This window comes from Odontesthes bonariensis, chromosome 13 (assembly GCF_027942865.1).
Source record: "Odontesthes bonariensis isolate fOdoBon6 chromosome 13, fOdoBon6.hap1, whole genome shotgun sequence".
NCBI classification, from domain to species: Eukaryota; Metazoa; Chordata; class Actinopteri; order Atheriniformes; family Atherinopsidae; genus Odontesthes; species Odontesthes bonariensis.
Window position 1 is genome coordinate 35,852,676 of NC_134518.1, and position 22,056 is coordinate 35,874,731.

The 22,056-nt window shown below is 42.7% G+C and overlaps 1 protein-coding gene across 1 annotated transcript; it reads left to right on the forward strand.

The window, feature by feature from the left end:
* Window positions 1-976: 976 nt before the first annotated feature.
* Window positions 977-20,196, forward strand: slc26a2 (solute carrier family 26 member 2). Its single transcript, XM_075482007.1, has 5 exons — window positions 977-1,067; window positions 7,974-8,601; window positions 9,607-9,897; window positions 11,981-12,429; window positions 14,906-20,196. Exons 2-5 carry the CDS (start codon window positions 7,990-7,992, stop codon window positions 15,681-15,683), a joined length of 2,130 nt encoding a protein of 709 aa, XP_075338122.1. The 5' UTR covers window positions 977-1,067; window positions 7,974-7,989; the 3' UTR covers window positions 15,684-20,196.
* The last annotated feature ends 1,860 nt before the right edge of the window (window positions 20,197-22,056 follow it).

Consider the following 22,056-nt stretch of genomic DNA (forward strand, 5'->3'; position numbering starts at 1 on the left):
CAAAGTGCTTCACAACAGCATCACATATTAAGAGTCATCAAAAATATAGCAATAAGAACAACTTAATCGCAGATAAAAATAAAATTTGCGATAAAATTAGCAAATAAAGTATCAATAAAAGTAGCAAGCCAAGATAAACTCCATTTCAGCTCGTGGAAAGCCGGGGAAAAGAGATATGCTTTCACCACCATGCTGAGATATGCCAAGTTTTAACCTTGTTGCTGCAGAAATCCTGTTTTCTGTCTGTCACACTGTGTTATCTTTGCTGTTTTTCACACATGCAGCTAAACAAATGGGAACAAATGATGCCTGTCTTGTTCATCTCATGAGTTTGGTACCTTTTTATAACTTAAATGCTACTTTAGTCAGTGTTAAATTGTCTAGAAACAAAATATCAGGTACAGGGACTGGACTGAAAATGAGTGAAAAAGCAACAACTATTAGCTCAAGGTCACCTCACAGATAACAAGAAAGTCTGGCTGCTTGGAAGCAAACTATGAATAAATACAAGACTTTTTGGGTTGTGCTGTATAAACAGCTGATCCAGCAGCATTTCAGTTAGGTTTCAGTTTTATTTTCAGTTTCAACACGTGATTAGAACTTCCTCAACCAATACACACTCATTTTGGTGCTTTATTCACAGCAAATTTATAAACCTCTGATTAAAAATATACTTTTAGGCAATTTAAGCCAAGTTTTAACCTGTAAACACATAACTGTGTATTATAAAACTGTAATATATAGAGTGTAAACACACAGGAAGCAATGTTACCGTGATTGTGGGAAATATAGAATGAATATATGTATATATACAGTATCATAACGTGTTTTGCATGACTTAAAGATCGCTTTATAAGTTTGATCTACTTTACAAATCGCGACTCCTTCTCACTCACTGTTTATCTGGGGCTGGGGCGCTCAGCCAATCGCGTGGCGCGTTCCATAAGACCTCATTACGCACGGAGCTGCCAACTAGCGTAAATGAATTTTGAGGCGGAATTAAAAACTCGGCTTGTCGGAGAATAACTTAAGAAGACACTTCGGGAGGTCGACTGATTGCGGAGCAGGTGAGTAACTTCACACATTAAACATACTTTAATTTACCTCACGCGGCGGAAAAGTGTCACGTTGGCGCACTTTAGTTGCGCCAAAGTTTCCATCCGAGTCCACGTTGGTAACTTGTTTACAATGGTGCCCATTCATGCCTCCATGTTGGCCCACTTGTCCTATGGACAGATAGAGAAACTGACATTACAGCTTATTTTTAGCGTGTTTAATGGAGAAAACCCCGCGTGTGTAAATGAGATATTTCCCGCTTTGTTGAAGCCTGCACGCTGTGACTGACGTTTCCATTGTAAAGACTCGTCTTCTCCCCACAACCAGCTTTAAATAACCAGCAGGTAATCTGATTAACGCTGCTGCTCATGAGATCCGTGGAAAAACAGAACCCCTTAGCTTTTTTAAAACCACTATAATTTAGTTTGGTTAAAAAAAATAACTTATTGTTCTGCCAAATTAAGCCTATTTTATTTTAATTTTTTAGATTTGCAATTTTTTATTGAGTTTTTGTTTCCCATACAGGTGAACAACCACAATTCCACATTTTTTTCACAATATCCTTCCGGTATTCAACAAACTATTGTGCCTACATTCTGTATCTGTATTGAAGCATTTTAACCTTTCTTTTAAATATAGATAAATATTGTGCATTACGTCGACCCAATCTTCCCTTTTAGGCTCCTCTGCCTTCATCCATTTCCTAGTAATGGCTTTTTTTGCTAGCCACCGTCATGATCCCCGAATTAAGCCTATTTTAAAGCTACACTTATCGATTCTGACTTTCTAAAAATCAACAAATGCGACCACACTGGGTGCCTTAAATCATTTTAACTGCTATAAATCATGACTAAATTAGGCAAGGCAAGGCAAGGCATCTTTATTTATACAGCGCATTTCATACCACAGGCAACTCAATCTGCTTTACATAAAGACGAGGCATTTAAAAGAACAGCATAAAGCAGCATAAAAACAAGCAATTTAAAGAGAAAAAATTAAAAATAGAATAAAAATTAAAGCAATCAAAGAAGAGGGGAAAAAGAAAGATATTAACTCAACCATAAGCACACCGAAAGAGAAATGTTTTTAACCTGGATTTAAAAGTGCTCACAGTTTGGGCTGAGTTCAGTTCTGCTGGTAGTTTGTTCCAGTTGTGTGCAGCATAACAGCTAAAAGCTGCTTCAGCGGGTCCAGTTTGAACTCTGGGCTCCACTATCTGACCTGAGTCAGCAGATCTCAGAGCTCTGCTGGGTTTATACTCTGCTAGCATGTCATTCATGTGTTCTGGACCTAAACCATTCTGTGATTTGTAGACGAGCAGCAGAACTTTAAAATCTATTCTGTATCTGAGCGGGAGCCGATGTAAAGACTTGAGAACTGGGGTGATGTGATGTGATCTCTTAGTTCTGGTTAAAACTCGGGCTGCAGCGTTCTGAATGAGCTGCAGCTGTTTGAGACTCTTTTGGGGGAGTCCAGTCAGAAGACCGTTACAGTAGCATGAATCAGCTTCTCCTGATCTGTTTGGGACATGAAACCCTTCATTCTGGATATGTTCTTAAGTTGATAAAAGGCTGATTTGGTGACTGATTTGATATGATTGTTGAAGGTCAGGTCTGACTCTATCAGCACGCCGAGGTTCCGGACTTGGTGTTTAGTTTCTAGAGACAGTGACTCAAGATGTTTACTGACAGCAAACCTCTTCTTTTTGTTGCCAAACACAATGACCTCATTTTTTCTTGATTAACTGAAGGAAATTTTGGTTCATCCACTTTTTGACTTGCTCTAAGCAGTCGCACAATGACTCTATAGGACTGCAGTCATCTGGAGACAGTGCGAGATATATCTGTGTGTCATCTGCATAGCTGTGGTAGTTGACTTCAGAGTTCTTCAGAATTTGACCCAGAGGCAGCATGTATAGGGTGAACAGAAGGGGTCCAAGAACTGACCCCTGAGGAACTCCACATGTCATAGCCACTCATCAGATCAGATTGATTACTTCCAATGGTCACAAAATAACTCCGCTCCTCCAAGTAGGACCTGAAACACTCTAGGACTGTCCCGCTGAGTCCTGCCCAGGTTTCCAACCTGTTCAGCAGTATACTGTGATCCACAGTGTCAAATGCAGCACTGAGATCCAACAGGACCAGAACTGACACCTTGCCTGAGCCAGTGTTCAACCTTATGTCATTTAACACTTTAATAAGAGCCGTTTCTGTACTGTGGTGAGGTCGGACGCCTGACTGAAATTTGTCAAGGAGTCCACTGGAGATCAAGAAGTTACTGAGTTGATCAAAAACCACTTTCTCAACAATCTTGGCTATAAAAGGAAGATTTGAGATGGGTCTGTAGTTGGTTAAAATGGAAGCATCCAATGTTGTCTTTTTTAGGAGTGGCTTGATGGCAGCTACTTTTAAGGGTTTAGGAAACGTGCCTGATTGAAGTGAGTAGTTTATTATTTGCTGCAAATCTGTTTGGACAGAGCTTACAATAGTTTTAAAGAAGTCAGATGGCATTGTGTCAAGACAGGATGTTGATGGTTTAAGATGCTGGACTGTTTCTTCTATGGTTTTTTGGTCAACTGTATTGAATTCTGACATCATAGTTGATTGATTCCTAGGTGGTTTTAAGGATTGCGTCATTTTATTATTTTGCTGATTTATGTTGATATTTAGCCTTATAGATTTGATTTTTTCATTGAAAAAACAAGCAAATTCATTGCATTTTTCTGTGGAACAGAGTTCTGAAACTATCTGTTTTGGGGGGGTTGTCAGCTTATTAACCATAGCAAACAGAGCACGAGTGTTGTTGATGATCTTATTAATCATTTCAGATAAGTATTACTGTCTAGCGCGGAGTAACCCGTGGTTAAAATTACAAAGACTTTGTTTGTTGAGGTCATGGTGAATTTGAAGTTTAGTTTTTCTCCATTTACGCTCTGCTTTCCTGCATTCTGTTTTCAAGGCCTTTACCATAATAGTGTTCCTCCATGGTGTTCGCTTTCTGCTCAAGATCATCTTATTTTTAACAGGTGCAACAGTATCCATGACATTTGAGATTTTCAAGTTAAAGTTATCTAAGAGTTCATCAACTGTCTCTGCACTCGCAGTTGATAACATAGCTATAACTTCCATAAACTTAGCACTGGTATTCTCATTTATGTAACTTTTTGTAACAGACACACGGGTTAACTGAATGTTTGGAGTTAACTGTAAGTCAGAGAACACACAGAAATGATCAGAGAGCGCCAAGTCCTTGATATCAACAGAAGAAATGTCAACACCTTTAGAGATAACCAGATCCAGTGTGTGGCCTCGAGTATGTGTGGGTCCATTCACATGTTGAAGGAGGCCAAAAGTGTCAAGTAGAGAGCAGAGTTCTTTGGCATTAGTGTCCATGTTATTGTCCATGTGAATGTTAAAATCCCCAGTTATGATAAAAAAGTTATAGTCAGTGCAGATAACTGACAGCAGTTCAGCAAACTCATCAAAGAAAGTTCCTGGGTATCTTGGTGGTCTATAAATGATTAGGAAGATAACTTTTGGATCCCCTTTACTAAAAAACAGAGATATTCAAACGAGCTAAAATCACCAAGTAAAATTTCTTTGCACTGAAAGACTGATTTAAAAATGGCGGCAACTCCCCCGCCCTTCTTACCACTTCCACACTTATTGATAAAACTGAAATTTGTTGGTGCGGCCTCATTGAGAATGGAATCACAGCTACATTCAGTCAGCCATGTTTCACTAAGAAATAAAAAGTCTAGATTATAGGTCATGATCATGTCATTTACTAAGAGGGATTTGTTGGCTAGTGATCTGATATTGAGTAGGGCTAATCTCGTGGAGACAACAGGTGATACTGGTGTGTTTCGGGGTTGACACACTATATTCAATAGATTGGTAGATTTAACTGAACCTTTTTTATTTCTCACCAGTTTAACCACTTTTCTGTTTCCTGTCATCACAGGGATTGAAAAGGCTGTCTGAACTCCATAGGGCCCTGACTTTATCTGGGGAAGAGCATTCTTGATATCAGTATTACAGCCTGGACCCGGCACATATCAGTCAGACTCACAGATATGATGATTCAGAGGAGGTGGGGGGGCTTGGTCACTTCTGTTTGAGGGTTGTTTCCAACGTGATGGACGTGGTGGAATGGGAGGGGCTGGATGAGGTGGGATGTTAGGGGGGAAGAATATGGGATTTTGGCGTGGTGTCAATTGTATTCCAATATTGAGAAAGCTCTTCATCCTGTCCGGGAAATCCAGAAGTGAGGAGTCCAGACTGAGTGGAGAGTGCTGGGGGCTGGGTGGAGTCCGGGGGGGGGGGGGGGGGGGGCGAAGGCTGGGGGTTTCCCACTGGGGCTGGGGGAGACTCCGCCTGTTGGACTGCCGGGGCTGGTGAAGACTCCTTATCTTGGGGTAAGGATGATGACGTTGCAGGTTCTTTCTGGATCTGCTGTCCTCCATGGTCAGTCCTTGTCTCAGCGCCCTCACCAGAGCATTGTCCTATCTGTCGTTTTGGATCGTTTTGTCCTGTCTTGTCCTTGATAGGGGCTGCTGGTGTGTGACGCAGAGAGTAAAAAATGTTGGAGCTTAGCAACTGAACTCCTGACTTGTTAAGGTGAAATCCATCTGCCTTAAAGAGGTGCCTGCGTCCCCAAAAGATGTTGAAATTGTCAATAAAGTTCATTGAATGAGCAGCACACATGTCTTTGAGCCATCTGTTTAGCTTCATCAGTCTGCTGAATCTCTCATCTCCTTTCCAAACTGTTGGTAGAGGTCCACTGAAAAACACCTCTGTACTGCTGCATCGAACTTTGTTTACCAGGTCCATAAAGTCTTGTTTTAATACCTCCGATTGTTGCTTCACAACATCAAGGGCTCCTGTGTGTATGATGAGAGATTTCAGTGTCGGATGCTCAGCAACAATGTCCAGGATCTCCTTTGAGATATCGGACACCATGTCGTTACTAAAACAGAGTATTTTGGTCTTTTTCTTGCTGCAAAGACGTTTTATCTCATTCACAGCTCCGTCACCCACTATCAGAGTTTGAGGCCCAGTGGTTAGCTCTTTCTGTGGCCTTTTAGCATATAATTTAGCCTCATACCTTTCTCCGGTTTTGGGAGATGAGCGTTCTTTTGGAGAGTCAGGATTTTGAGAAAGTGGAGCAAATCTGTTCTCTAGCAGAATTCCTGTGTCTTATGGCAATTTGCTCCTGGTTTTGGTGGTGGTCTCGGCCCAGCGTTGCTTTTTCTTTGGTATCGGGGTAGAGACATTCCTGTGTGATAGTGCAGGCCACTCGGAGTCATTGTGGGTCTCCAGGTGTTGGGTTCTGCCTGATAACCGTCTTCCCACATCTGAGGGAGGCGATTTGTAGTGTTTAGGCTTAGCACTAAGGGAGTTCCAGGGAGTACTGGTTGAATATTTTCCATTCACACCAGGCTCCTGCCGTGTCTCGGTGGTGCCAGTTAGCTTCCTGTTAGCCTGCTCCCTTTCAGTGTTTTTGGATACTGGCAGAGTAGTTTCATTCCCATATTGTCCATTTATCTCCACGTTCACTTCAAGCCGATACATTTTTGTTTCCAGTATTGCTATCTTCTGGAGTAGCTTGTGGTAATCGTCAGTGGAAAAGGGAGGCATCTTGCTGCTAATTAGCTTCAGTTAGCTGAGCTCCTCCAAAAGCAGGAAGCTGCAACAGAATTTCCACACGACAGTTTCCAGATGACTTTCTGATTAAAAACGATTAAAAAAAGTATTGGTTCACTTAAAAGAAAAAGAATAAAATTATATCCAAGACTTGTGGAAAGAAATAAAATGATTTAAAAGCAAATAAAGCAATAAGCAGCAGGAGGAAGCAGAGACACGTCTGCACTCTTCAGAAGCAGCGCTTTCATCCTTAATTAAAGCATAAATTAATGATGCTTTTATGTCAGCAGCTGCTCTGATGGCCGATTAAGCTGATTAGACACAAAAAGACAGATAAGTGTTGGAAATCCTGTTAATGTTCACATTTTCAAGTAAAGTGAACAATTAGATCTTAAAAGGAGTAAAAGCTCTAAAGTGTGACACGGCGACGGACTTTCAACTCACATCCATCATTGTATCTATGATCTGTGCAAAAGTCTTGAGCCTTATTATATTTATTTACTGCCAGGGAAACAGAAAATATGTGCGTTAATTAACTGAAACGTGTTGAAATCCAGAATCTGAGGCAGAAGCAGAGTTTGTTCAGTTCTGAGCAGCTGTAAAGTGAATATCTAAAATCAACAAATGCGACCACGCTGGGTTCCTTAAATCATATTAACTGTTATAAATCATGACTAAATTACTATGACTGAGGGGGCAGTTAATGGAAAGTTATTCCTCGTTTATAAAATGACCCAAAAGCAGAGCAGGTGGAGGGGGATTGTACTTTTTCTCACTTCTGCTAGCAGTACTTTGTCCTTGGTTTGGTAATAACTCATTGTTCTACCAAATTAAGCCTATTTTAAAGTTAAACTTATCGATTCTGACTCTCTAAAATCAACAAATGCGACCACACTGGGTTCCTTAAATCATATTAACTGCTATAAATCATGACTAAATTACTATGACTGAGGGGGCAGTTAATGGAAAGTTATTCCTCGGTTATAAAAATGACCCAAAAGCAGAGCAGGTGGAGGGGGATTGTGCTTTTTCTCACTTCTGCTAACAGTACTTTGTCCTTGGTTTGGTAGATATAATTACTGATGATTAACAGTATGTGCTAATTTTTCTGTTTAAAGGTCACTTAAAGTATATCATGACCTGTATGAATGAGGGAAACGTGCCCCCCATCACCTGCTGTGATCCTGTGTGAGTGTAACCGCACACAGGTGCGCACGTCGGCGTGTTTTAGAGCAGACGTTGGGCTTGACCACGTACCTTTCTCCACAGCGCCAAAGGCCCGGCCATGCTTCACGGGGACGACTGCCGCGCGGCGGAGGACGGCGGGACGAGGACGGACCAGCAGCGGCCGCTCATTCTGGAAAGAGTTGAGAAGGAACCGGGGCAAAAATGGCAAACTGTGGCGTCGCGTCGGCTAAAGAAGCACTGCTCGTGCCCCCCAAAGAAGCTGAAATCCAAAATCCTGGGCTTTGTTCCCATTCTGAAGTGGCTTCCACACTACAAGCTCAAGGACTGGATACTGGGCGACGTCATGTCAGGGCTCATCGTTGGGATCCTGCTGGTGCCCCAGTCCATCGCCTACTCCCTGCTGGCCAGTCAGGACCCCATATACGGCCTGTACACCTCCTTCTTCGCCTCCATCATCTACGCCCTGCTGGGCTCCTCCAGACACATCTCAGTTGGGATCTTTGGGGTCCTCTGCCTGCTTGTGGGCCAGGTGGTGGATCGGGAGCTGGCTTTGGCCGGATACCTCTCAGAAAGCAGCATCGGCAGTAACGGCAGTGACGTCCTGCTGGCCGGCCTGGGGAACAGCAGCCAGCCGGGGGTGGAATGTGACCGGAGCTGCTACGCCATCACAGTCGGGGCAACAGTCACCTTCACAGCTGGAGTTTACCAGGTGAGTAACGGCGTTAAAAATACATCCTCCCAGGCTTTACACAAGTAACTTTTAAAGGGATAGTTCGCCTCTTTTGACATGAAGCTGTGTAACATCCCATATCAGCAACATTATTTCTGAACATCTTCTTACCCCCTGCTGCGTCCTGTGAGCAGAGTTCCAGCCTCGTTTTGGTGTTGATGAAGGTAGTCCGGCTAGTTGGCTGGGGTTTAAAAAATAAAGCGTTTTGCTTCTCAGAACAATATGCGTTCAACAGAGTAATACATTTGCATCACAAAATGGTTCTCCAGGAAGAAGTCAGACCTCACAATCGCTTGGCCCTATTTTCTCTCCCTTCGTATCACTGCCTGCTGTGCAGACCGTGCTTATTTGTGCAACAAGCAGCTCATCACAGACCAAATGTAGAGGGACGTAGCTTCATCTTGCTCTTCGTTCGTCATTTTCTCGAATGCCTGAGTTTGATCCCATTCATTCACCGCCATATATCCAAGGAGAATTACCCTCGCTCAGCTCATTCTGATTGTAATTTAGCCAATAATCCGATCTTTTCAGAGCCATGTGACCCCACTGAGTGAGAAGTTTAAGGGTACAAATCACACTCACGTCAGCCAAGAACAAGTAGGGCTGCATGAATCATCCTCTTCAAAGAACCAAAAGATGAAAAGGCAAAAAAATAATCATTCATATGAATTTCCCCAGATAGGCGGTCATAGATGTGACTTTTTCCTGGAGAACCATTTTGTGATGCAAATGTATTACTCTGTTGAACGCATATTGTTTTGAGAAGCAAAACGCTTTATTTTTTAAACCCCAGCCAACTAGCCGGACTACCTTCGTCAACGCCAAAAAACGCAGGGGTAAGTCAAATTTAATAAATGATATTGCTAGTATGGGATGTCATCCAGCTTCATGTCAAAAGAGGCGAACTATCCCTTTAATCTTTGTTTCAGTTCATGACATTTTGATAAAATGCTTCTGGCAGCTTACTGATGATCTTTCTCTCAGGTTCTTATGGGCCTTTTGCAAGTTGGCTTCGTCTCGGTCTACCTCTCCGACTCCCTCCTCAGCGGCTTTGCTACAGGAGCCTCCCTGACGATTCTCACCTCCCAGTTCAAGTACCTCCTGGGCCTGAAGATCCCCCGGCCCCAAGGCTGGTTCACTCTGTTCAAGACCTGGTACAGCCTGCTGACCAACCTCGGGAACACCAACATCTGCGATCTCGTCACCAGTTTGGTTTGTTTGGCGATGCTGATTCCTACAAAGGAGCTAAATGATCGCTTCAAGGCCAAATTAAAGGTAAAACTACATTTTAAAAATACACTTAAATAGTGATTTAAGTTAAATGACAAAAAAATGGTCATTTTAAAACATGGCATTGCATTTTTGGCCATCAGGAGGAGGTTGTACGGAAATCACCCAATCATCACGAACCCCAGTTCCATAAAAAGTTAACTTCATTTTTTGAAAATAATTGAAATTGGTTATGATGAGAACTTAAGTGGAAGAAAAGATTTATGGGAAAAAAAGTTGAAAAAATATTAATATATGGTATTTTGGGGATCATTTTAGAAGGGGACAAAAATGTCCCTTTTCAGAAATTAAGGAGTTTTTGTTTTCAAATCAGGCATAACAACAAAAATTAAAAATCCCTAAAAATCAATGTTGTTGCTAATCATTGACATATCCCAGACCATAATTATCCCTACTCAATAATTCTACTTTGCATTCCATATTTTGAAAATACTGGCACCTAAAGGCTTAAAATTTGGGCTAAAAAGTTCAAATTGACATCTAAAGGGTTAATTTTTTGAAAATAATTGAAAACTTAGTAATTATGATCAGAACTGAAGTGGAATAAAAGATTTATGAAAAAAAAAAAGTTGAAAAAAGTATTAATATATGTTTTTAGGTCGTTTTAAAAGGGGACAAAAAGGTTTCCTTTTTCAGAAATTAAGGATTTTTTTTCCTACACAATGAAAAAATTGCTTTGTATATGATGTATGTTTGAAATTTGAAAAAATTACTCAAAAATGCACAACTGGACCAAATATGATGAGTCTCACTATCTACAGTGTGAAATTAGAGGAGAAAGTTCACCCCAAGTGGAGAAAAATGTCCCCTATCAGGGATTAGGGTAAGTTATCGACTCCACTTATGCCAATAAAGTACTTTGCAGTTTTCTACTTCTTTCAACCTCAGTCGTGCCTTTGAGCTATAAAATCTGCACAGTAGTGATTTAAGACAAGCCTTTCATTGGCAGATAGTACCAACCAAAACATATATTAGTCCGCTTCGATTTCATTGTTTTGTTTTGTGACGTTTTGCTAGATTTAATTATCAATCAGTGGTGCGCTGGTGTCTCCCCTGGAGATGTGAAGGTAAGTCATGGGATGGGAACAGAAAGACGGATGCTGCCGTGGAACGAGCTAAACAACAGAGTTTATAGTCCAAACGACGCACTACCTTCATTCATTTTTTGGCCCGAGTGGACACGGATTGGCTTCTAAATTTAAAGTGTGCAACAATATGAAAGATCTATGAGATGAATATTATTTTAAACAAGATTTAAATTAGTATTCAGTCACTTTGCTGAATGAATTATACATTTTATTACCTTAGAATGAAGCTTTGATAGTTGTTTGAGCCCGTAGAGTTATGTTCAGAGGGCGATGAGGAATCAGTGGTTCACTCAGTGGGGTCACATGGCACTGAAAGGATCGGATTATTGGCTGAATTACAATCAGACTGAGTTATGACTAAGAACTGGATCGGATCGGGTTCAGACCCCGAGATAACTGGGTTGAAAGTCACTCTAAACCTGCTTGTAGACGCTGAAGCACGTGGTGAATCAGACTTTGCGTTCTGCGCATGCTCCAGATGTTTTCCCGGGGTCGTGACCCGGAAGTCAAAGGAGACGATATTCCTGTTGTTGTCGCCGTCAGAAAGAAACAAACAACGCGATGGAGAATGCTCCGTTGGGCATCGAGTTTGTGCAACAAGCAGCTCATCACAGACCAAATGTAGAGGGACGTAGCTTCATCTGGCTCTGCGTTCTCCATCTTTCTCCAATGCCTGAGTTTGTTGTTGTTGTTGGTGGTGAAGAGGTCAACAGGAAGTGGCTCTATTAGCAACAGCTGGAATGGGTACAGCGCCACCTATCATACCGGGGTATGACACGCTTTGTGCCTCTGATCCCATTCATTCACCGCCACATATCCAAGGAGAATTACCCTTACTCAGCTCATTCTGATTGTAATTTAGCCAATAATCCGATCCTTTCAGTGCCATGAACGCTGGGTAGAAATGTACCTTTAAAGTTTGTGCCTTAGTTTAATGCAGCACGATGTCAGCTTCATCTGGTCTACTCTCCATTTCCCAGGCTCCGATCCCCTTCGAGCTCTTCGTGGTGATCATTGCAACGCTCGCTTCTCACTTTGGCCACTTCAACACGGATTATGGGTCTGGCGTGGCTGGCGCCATCCCCACGGGCTTCCTCCCGCCTCAGCTGCCTTTGTGGTCACTCATCCCCAACGTGGCCGTCGACGCCTTTTCGATCGCCATCGTGGGATTCGCCATCACCGTCTCGCTGTCGGAGATGTTCGCCAAGAAGCACGGCTACACGGTGGACGCCAACCAGGAGATGTACGCCATCGGCTTCTGCAACATCCTGCCGTCGTTCTTCCGCTGCTTCACCACCAGCGCCGCTCTGACAAAGACGCTGGTCAAGGAGTCCACGGGGTGCCAGACTCAGCTGTCGGGGCTGATCTCTGCGCTCGTCCTCCTGCTGGTGCTTCTGCTCATCGCGCCGCTCTTTTACTCCCTTCAGAAGTAAGCGTGGCACAATCTTTACCTCATTACCTCCATAGGTCATTCATTCTGACGGTTGATGAACTACAACAAGCTGTAGATGTGCAGAAGGAACAGCAACTGAGGCTTAAAGGGACAGTTCGCCTCTATTGACATGAAGCTGTATGACATCCCATATCAGCAACATCACTTATGAACATCTTCTTACCCCCTGCTGCGTCCTGTGAGCAGAGTTCCAGCCTCGTTTTGGTGTTGATGAAGGTAGTCCGGCTAGTTGGCTGGGGTTTAAAACATAAAGCGTTTTGTTTTAAGTCTCCGTTGGGAGCACCTAGGCTTTGGAGGTAGTGCACGGCGTCGGCGATGGTGAAGAAGAGCGCTTTGTTTTCTCCTCCCTTTTCACTGCTGTAGTATCCCCCTCTCTCCAGAGTGTCTATGACCAGATACGGCCCTTTGCCCGTCCCTGTCCGGCCCGCGGGCCGTAAAATGCCCAGGTCTGCTTTAAAGGATTTCTCCACTTTGGGGTTGTGTGAAATACCCAAGTTGGCAGCGTCTTACTTGCTGTAGACGGCGGTCGGAGGGCTCTATTTTGTAGAATCGGATGGTTTCCTGAAGCTAAAAGCTTCTCAAAATGGGACCACAGAAGAACACCATCCTAAGATGTTTCTTTGCAGATGAGTGGGAGCTTTATTGTGCATATTTGCGCCGTGTCGCGTCTGAACCAAACAGTTGGTCCTGCTCTGATAAGCTTTAGCTTGGCCTGTCAGTGTTAATGTTCATAAACGATATTGCTGATATGGGATGTCATTCAGCTTCATGTCAAAAGAGGCGAACTATCCCTTTAAAATAAAGAGCATACACATTCCTTACACAATATACTCTGAATGGCAACACAAACGTTATGCTTCATCAACCCTGAATACACACAAAAGACAAACTTTAAATTAAAACAAATCAAAATGACCATTTATTTATCTCTTCCGCCTTAAATCGGTCTCATTACATGAAATTTGACCCGTTTTAAGAAAAAAATCAATATTTTTTCTTGTTTGAGGGAGGATTTGCTTGTGGGTCCTACATTGTTTGCCTTTGAAAAAGAGGTTTCAAAGGTAAAGTGCGACAAGATAACCTATGATTAAAGTTCAGGGCTAATCAGGGATCGACCTGATAACCGTTCAGCTGTTACATGAAACAGATATCAGAATAAGGAAGAGAGGCGACTCATCACTGAGCTGGTGATGCTTTCGGTTCAGCGTTTGCCCTAATCAGGCTTTTTCTGATTGTGTTTAAAGCCAGTTGGCATCGATCTGCCTGTTTTTATGAGGAGCTTCAGAGGAGCACAGCGATTATATGGAATTTCTTAATCTACGTCTGCTGAGGCAGAACTCTGCTTTATCTCGTTTTCTCTTTTGTCATCACTTTTAGCCAATTAAATAGATTAGTTTGTGAGTGTGTGCGCCTCTCTGGAGGTCTCAATGATCTCCTTCAGTCTTTTTGCTCTAAAACATCAGATGAAGACGATGTGAAGCCGTTTCACCACTTCAAACAAGTGATTCAACTTTTTTGGGTGGCTTTTTATGCCTTTTTATTAGATAGGACAGTGTAGAGCAGAGATACTCATTACGCGGCTCCTCAAGCTTTAATTGGTGGCTCGCACTCGCATAGTAGCTTATAACAATATGGTAACAATAACAATATTTTTTTCAAATAAGATACAGCGAATACTGCACAGTATTAAGTATTTTTATTAAGTATTAATTAAGTCTTAATGGTGTTTCCTAAAGGGGGCTCTGTTAAACCTGGCAACACAGCCCGCTTAAACCACCCTCACACTTGAACGCAGGGCACGCTAGCTCCTTTAGCCAGCGCGAGATGCAGGCACAATGGATCGGTTTTTAATTTAAAAAAAAGGGCAAAAACCAGCACAAACACCATGCTCATGCTGAATGTCTCACTATGATTACAACAACAAACTACAAATACAACATGAAGAAAGTCGAGCACATGCACGCCAGCTTCAGCTCATTCCAGTATTAAGGTCAATGTGGTCTGAATTAAAATGTATTGGCTGTGTTGTTTCTGTTTTATATGTAGAAATGCATATTTGCAAAAGGGGACTTTAGTATGTTGTCGTAAAAGTGGCTCTTCCCTTGATTTTGCTCTGCCAATGTGGCTCTTGTGAAAAAAGTAGTGAGTATTACCTGTGTAGAGAGACAGGAAGCAGGGGGCAGAGAGAGGGGGAACAACACGCAGCACAGGGCCGTCCGATGCGGGACTCGAACCAGGGCCAGCTGCAGCGAGGAGTATAGCCTCTGTACATGGGGCGCCTGTTCAACCCACTACGCCACGGACCGTCCCGTGATTCAACATTTATAAGTCCAAAGTTGGGGTAGTTCTTTCCAAACATGGGGTAAAATCGTGTTATTCGCACTGATTGATTATCGTGTTAACCCCAACCAAACGGTGATCCTAACGTTTTCCATTTCCTGCTCGTGTGCAGGTGTGTTTTGGCCGTGATCATCGTGGTGAACCTCCGCGGAGCCCTACAGAAGTTCACCGACATTCCCCGCATGTGGCGCGCCAACCGAATCGATGCCTCCATCTGGCTGATTACCATGGCAACGTCGGCGCTGGTCAACACCGAGCTCGGCCTTCTGGTCGGGGTTTTTGTGTCGGCCTTCTGCGTCCTGGGGCGAACCCAGAAGGCCCAGGTCCTGGAGCTGGGCCGGGCCGCCACCAGGGACCACTACGAGGACCTGTCGTCTTACCGCGGCCTCCAAACGCACCCCGGGGTGGCGGTGTTCAGGTACGGGGCACCGATTTATTACGCCAACCAGAGCCTGTTCAAGAAGTCCCTCTACAAGTGCGTGGGGCTCGACCCTGTGAGGGAGAAAACCCGGCGGATGAAGTTCAGGAAGAGCAAACCGACGCAGTCGGGAGAGAAAGCTCCCGAAGAGAACGAAGCGGCGGCGACGGTCACGCTGATGTTGGACGAGAAATCTTCCCCAAACTTAGTGATCGACTGCAGCGCCATTCAGTTTCTGGACACCGCCGGCGTGAACGCTCTGAAAGAGGTCTGCAAAGATTACGCAGAGCTTGGAGTTGCAGTGGTTTTGGCCCAGTGTAACGCCTCAGTCATAGACACTCTGGAGAGAGGGGGATACTACAGCAGTGAAAAGGGAGGAGAAAACAAAGCGCTCTTCTTCACCATCGCCGATGCCGTGCACTACCTCCAAAGCCTAGGTGCTCCCAACGGAGACTATGACTACAAATGTTAGGTTGGTGAAATCTCCGTCCAAATACTTATGCACATACATACACCTCAGATGCATAGACTCAGTCCATGGATCCCGATTTGCCTCGTAATGCTGCAGAGAAGAGTTTTTTTTAGTGCGAATGTGTTCCCCACAATCAGTTACAGCATGTTTAAATCCATCGTACAGAAATGTATCCCCTTTAGACTTCTTCTTAACCTTCGTCTTGTGTTAGTTCCCTGTTACCATCTCTTATGTTAACGGGTCGGTTTTGACCCGTGTTTTAATTTGGTTGTAAAATACACTAAAAACAATGATCTATCATCCAATTTGTTTCTCATCTCTTGGTTACCTTGTTAGGCTTCCTTATCCATAAAATTATTGGTTTTAATATTTTTGGTGTGGGCCGCTGGGCCTTGTTTTTGTCAGTATACCCCTCAATTTCAATCAAAAAAATGGGTTAGGGTTAGGGGGTAACCCTAAAACAAGGCAAAATGAGAATCCCCTAAAGCTCACATGATTGGGAGAGGAGCTGGCTGTCAGTGAACTTGTGATTTCAGTTTTGGCTCTAATTATTGCTTTATAATCTTATTTTTATAACTGGGTCGAAACCGACCCTAACAACACAAAGGTCTTAATTTCAACTAGAGCATTTTATAATTTAGTGAAAACATTTTTTTTAGTTTTATTTAGTTGAAATAGAGGTTCCTGACAAAGTCATAAAGCCTTGATGCAATAAACAAATTTATATGGTTATTTTATGCATTTAAAACCTAAAAACGGGTCGGTGCCGACCCTAACACAAGACGAAGGTTAACCCGACTCAGTAATTAATAACATTTAATTTCAGCACAGGGACCTCGAGGATTGCCGTCCTATAAAATATACAGAAATCTTGAAGTTACAGTGCAGATTATTTCATGTCTGTTACTGAATGGGATGTGTGCAAAAAAGGTTTTCCTCATACTGGGTGTAAAAATACCGAAATCCACAAAACTTTCAAGAGACTAACCAGATCTGACTGCATGTTGAAGCGATGCAGCAAACTCAAGCCACAGAAATAGACATAAATCTGACGGGAGGAAGAGAATGGCACCAACCAGAGGAAGGCCGTCTTTCTCTCAGAAAAAAGCACTTTACGGTCGGACTGTGGAGATGTCAGCCAAGCCTCGGATCGAGCTTCCACGTCACTGCATCTCAGAGGTTGTAGATGAGAGCTTCGTGACATGTGGCTCCAGATTCTATTTAAATGTTAATGCTTTAACTCTTGTAGATCTGTTGTTTTAGATTCAGACCAAAGCGCCCTGTTCGGATTGGCTCCTCCCATCCAAACTGGGGTTGGATTTACCTCGCTTTCAGTTAATTTCACAACTGAAATGGGACGAACAACTGTGCAGCTACATTTCTCTTACAAGAGGAAACCCCAAGCCTTCATTTGTTCCAAAAAAAGCACCACATGGATCAAAATCGCACCGGCTATGCTCGAGACATTTGCTATGATAGAAGGCCAAACTTTGCCTGAATGTGAATGTAACTGGTAACAAGGTCAGTTTTAAAAAGCCATGAAGCAGTAAACTGATAGCTTAAAGAGTGAAAGATTTTTGTATCCCCGACTTCAGTGCCTTAAGCTATTGCTTCTTATGTATTTATGTGCAATATGCGTTTGTTTCCAGATCTGACAAATGAAACCCTGCCTTCCTGCTGCGAGTAGAAAGTTTACAATCAAATCTTTTCCCTTTCTGAATGGGCCACTTTGACGCATCACCTTCGTGTTCACTCTGTTTGCTGAAGGCGACGACTTAGCTGGCTGGAGCCTCCACCAGTTTGTTGTAAATGCACAGCTGAAGAAACGTGAGATTTACGTCCAACAAAGCCGGCTTGAGATTCTTTTGTTGAACTCGTAGTTGAATAATGGCAGCCGGACATTCTGGGTTGGGTTCATGACGGCGTGTAGGAGCGTATCCTGTTAAAGGGAAAATAAATCCAGAGATTATGAACGGGTGATTCAGAAAACCAGGGAGAGTCGTCTGATGGGGATAAACTTTGATGTTGTGTACTTTTTCTGACCTCATGATGCTATTTAAGAGCATTGATTGTATTGCACTTACCATTCCAAAGCTTGCTTCAAACGGCTGTTTTTACTGTGATTTAAGTTGAATGACAAAAAACGGTCATTTCAAAACATGGCATTGCATTTTTGATTTTTGGCCATCAGGAGGTCGTTCGGAAATCACCTGATCATAATGAATCCCAGTTCCATAAAAAGTGAACTTAATTTTTTGGAAAATAATTGAAAACTTGGAGGTTATGATCACAACTGAAGTGGAAGAAAAGATTTATGAAAAAAAAAAAAAAAATAACATATGGTATTTTGGGGATCATTTTAGAAGGGGATAAAAGTTTTTTACATTTTTTATTTTATTTTTTTTAAATTAGGCATAACAAAAGAATTAAAAGTCCCTAAAAATCAATGTTCTTGCAAATCATTGCCATATCCCAGACCATAATTATCCCCACTCAACAATTCCACTTTGCATTCCATATTTTGAAAATATTGGCACCTAAAGGCTTAAAATTTGGGCTTAAAAAGTTCAAATTGGCATCTAAAAGGTTAATTTTTTTTTGTTTTTAAATAATTGAAAACTTGGAGGTTATGATCAGAACTGAAGTGGAATAAAAGATATATGAAAAACAAAGTTGAAAAAATATTAAAATGATGTTTTTAGGTCGTTTTAAAAGAAATTAAGGAGTTTTTTTTCTCCACAGTGAAAAATTGCATTGTATATGATGTGTGTTTGATGTGCAGCCACATGTGGAAGGTTCACATAAATAAGTGGCTTGGTGTGCGTGCATCACGCCACGTCAGCACCTGTGTGGAAGGTGTGTCCCTTTAGGGTTTGAAAGTCAGAGGTAAGAGGAGCCGTTGGTTTGCGACGGGGTTATTTAAATGCCGCCTCTCAGGTGGAACTGGTTGTTCAGGGTTAAAAGAGTCTCAGAAGCACAACTAACTCTTTGTGTGTGTCGTTAGTTTTCTCCTACACAATCTGGGGCCCGTTGCAAAAAAAGTAGGATAAGGGATTAAGCGGGGATATGTTGGCTATCCTGGATCAACTTATCCGTGATCCGGTTGCACAAAAGTAGGATAGAGGGAAGTGGGATATGTTCAGACCTAAGTTACCATGGAGATTTATTCTGTGAAGCTAGCCTGCTCCAGACCAGGCTAAGTTCCAGGATCTATTTAATCTCATTCCTTTTCTCAGTCAGCGGTCGCCACAAATGGAAACCAATATTTATTCCACTGCCTAGAACATATTGTTAAAACATTGAACTATACCCACTATCATTATTTGCGATCATTTTAGATGAACCACTAGATAATTTAGTTTCCCACAGACAACACATAAAGTACATCACCATATAAATATAAATACACATTAGAGAGTACCATGATGTTCCTTTTATTGAACAAGGATGAATCAAAGCAAGTAAACCATCAGCTCCTTTCAAAACTGAAGTCACACAGTGCTCTACAAGACAAAAAGTACAGAATCAAAGCATGCAGTTTGAGACTAACTGTTTGTAAAAATGGCCTATACAAATAAAATTGCCTATACAGCACAAAAACCTAACAAAAATTCCTCTGCCATTGCAGGCCCAACTTAAATCAACATGCATATTAATTAAAATAATTTAACACATACTGGTCTCTGACCAGCCGACCACAGTCGTCATCTGGGAAGATGGCAGGATTGTCCCAGTCTATGAGAGCTGGCACTCTGGGGGCCCTCTCCTTTCTCAGGCAGGCCACATGGTGGAGGACAGCACAGGCCACAATGATATCACATGCCCTGTCTGGGCTGACTCTCAGGTGGTTCAGACACTGAAAGCGTGCCTTCAGTAGGCCAAATGTCATTTCTATCCGGGCCTTGTTCTGGCATGGGCATGGTTGTATGCCAGTTGCAAATGGAGTGAGCAGAAAAGGCTGGCAGGCATACCCTCTGTCACCCAGCAATACACCCAGGAATTCACCTGTGAATACAAAATGTTACCATCACAACCTCATAAGTAGTGACAGTCTTAACACAGCCATGATGTTAAAAGTGGTTATCAATAGAGGTTCTGTGGCTCACCTTGTGATAGGCGCCGATAGATCTCTGAGTTCCGAAACACTCGGGAGTCGTGGACCGAGCCGGGCCACTTTGCCACAACATTACTGATCAAATAGTTAGCATTGCAGACCATCTGAAATGATAAGATGTTAAACCAATTAATGCACATCACAGGCAATGTACAGTGTTCATTAATCAACTTTATCAAAAGTCATGTTCACCTGTACATTGATGCTGTGGAAGTTTTTCCTGTTCATAAAATCCCCCTCATGGCCACCTGAGGGGGATTTTATTTTGATGTGTGTGCACTCCCCTGCACCAATGACATTGGGGAAACCTGTAATATGATGCAATGAGTATCTTACTCTGAATGTTAACATTGTAATTGTAACTGTAATTTAAAAAAATAAAAAAATTCTTACCTGCAATCCTATAGAACTCCTCCTTGATGTCACAGAGTCTTCTATGCCCAGGGAAGGAGATGAAGATGCTTGCAAGTCCTTTAATTGCGTTTTTTTTTCACTGCTAAAACAGTACAGGCAATGTGTGGGCAGGCACATTCTTAATAAAAAGTTGCTGCCATGTCCATTTTGGTTGCTTGCTTGCGCTTGACTCAGAGCGCGGATCTCGAAAACACATGAGAAGCTATACAGAATCATACGCGGCGGACAGCACAGCTTTATGCCAATTACGCACACAGGCTCCACACCTCCACACACATCGCGTCTGCAAGCATAACTCATCAGGGGAAATCACATTTTGCACATATTTTAGAGACCCCCCAACATTTCCCAAATCATGTTTTCGGGGGGGTCTCGTGTCAGTTTCAGGGGGTCTCGGATCCCCCGAGTCCCCAGTAGTTCGAACACTGCCTAATTGTGATAGTTTCAGTGGAGTGGTGAGTGTGTATTTGTGCACTACTTACGCATTCAGGCGGTCAGCAATGGTTTGCCACGCTTGCTCCCTTTGTTTTTTTAACTGTGGCAGTATTTCCTTTTTGTTTTATTTTCTCCGTCACCTCTTCATATGCTTCCATTAATAATTCTTGCTCCGCTGGGGAGGAATACGCCGCCCTTGTTGCCATGGTGAATCAGTGAATCTATGATCGATCGTGGGGTCTATTTAAGAAAGCCGTGTGCAGCACTTATCCAGGATCGCTTTCACCTGGCTTAATGAATCCGTGTCTGCTCATCCTGGCTTGGCCTTTGTGCAACCAACTAAGCCTGGGCGCCCATGTTTTGGATTCCTTGAACCTGGCTAAGTAACTCATCCTGGATGTCTAAATCCTACTTTTGTGCAACGGGCCCCTGGTCTTCAGCACAAAGCCGTGACGTTTATTCAAACCAAAAATGTAACTTTCTTCCCAGCCGTCTCTGGGAGGTTCGAGCAGCTTTCATCCTGAAACCAAACGTCTATTATTTAAGTCTCCGCTCTGTGTTTTCATGCTGGATATTTATTACTCTTCGTCTTTCTTTGCATCCATTAAATGTACATTTTCCATTTAGAGTGAACTGTGATGCGCCTGAATAAAAGCATACTTATGCTCAGCGGTTTTCTATACTTTGCTGTAGATTGTGTAATGTTTGAGGATCCATTTGTGCCTAAATAAAAGGTCTGTTCAGGTTATTCGAGCCCCGATATAAGCCCGATCATACATGCAACTGTACAAATACGACTGCTCGACACCTGAAACTGTGCCGCCTGTTACAGTCTCAGGACCTGTGCTCCCTCTGTTTGCTTTAGGAGGGTTAGCTCACAACCTCAGACGCCGAGTTTACACTTTAGGGAGCTGCAGAGTTAAACGTCTCGTGATTTTAACTACCGAAAATATCTTTTTCTCACAGGTCTTCGTCCGTCCTGACACTCTAGTGTAAATGCCTGGTTTGATTAAACTCAAGTGCAGCTGCAGAATTATTTTAGCACAAAGTATATTACATTATTCTGTGTGTTATTCTAGCTTTTCTATTAAACTCGTCTGTAGCTGTGAACGTTTGTGATTCTTTCTGCATTAGATCGTTTATGCAGTAAATTCTGGGTTTCCCTTCGGAACGACACTCTGTAAATGTTCGGCATGTAGAGGATTAAAGGAAATGTTCTCTGTGTGTCGTGTCATTTTTGGTGCATTTTGTTCAGCATTGAGGCTGAGGCTTCTTTTAACCAACAGTCTGCAAACAAGCACGGGCTTTGACAGCTATTGTCCCGCTGCCTTTTAATCTTTTTCCTCGAGGCGGGCCTCATCGGATCGCTGTTAGTTAACAACACGTGTGCTGAGCAAACACCGAGTTCAC

What these genes read in the sequence shown, in the direction of transcription:
- slc26a2 (XM_075482007.1), top strand. Translation starts at nt 7,990, where the DNA reads ATGCTTCACGGGGACGACTGCCGCGCGGCGGAGGACGGCGGGACGAGG. An exon ending in GCTTCAAGGCCAAATTAAAG is followed by an intron (nt 9,898 to 11,980) that starts GTAAAACTACAT and finishes TCCATTTCCCAG; the next exon opens with GCTCCGATCCCCTTCGAGCT. An exon ending in CTCTTTTACTCCCTTCAGAA is followed by an intron (nt 12,430 to 14,905) that starts GTAAGCGTGGCA and finishes GCTCGTGTGCAG; the next exon opens with GTGTGTTTTGGCCGTGATCA.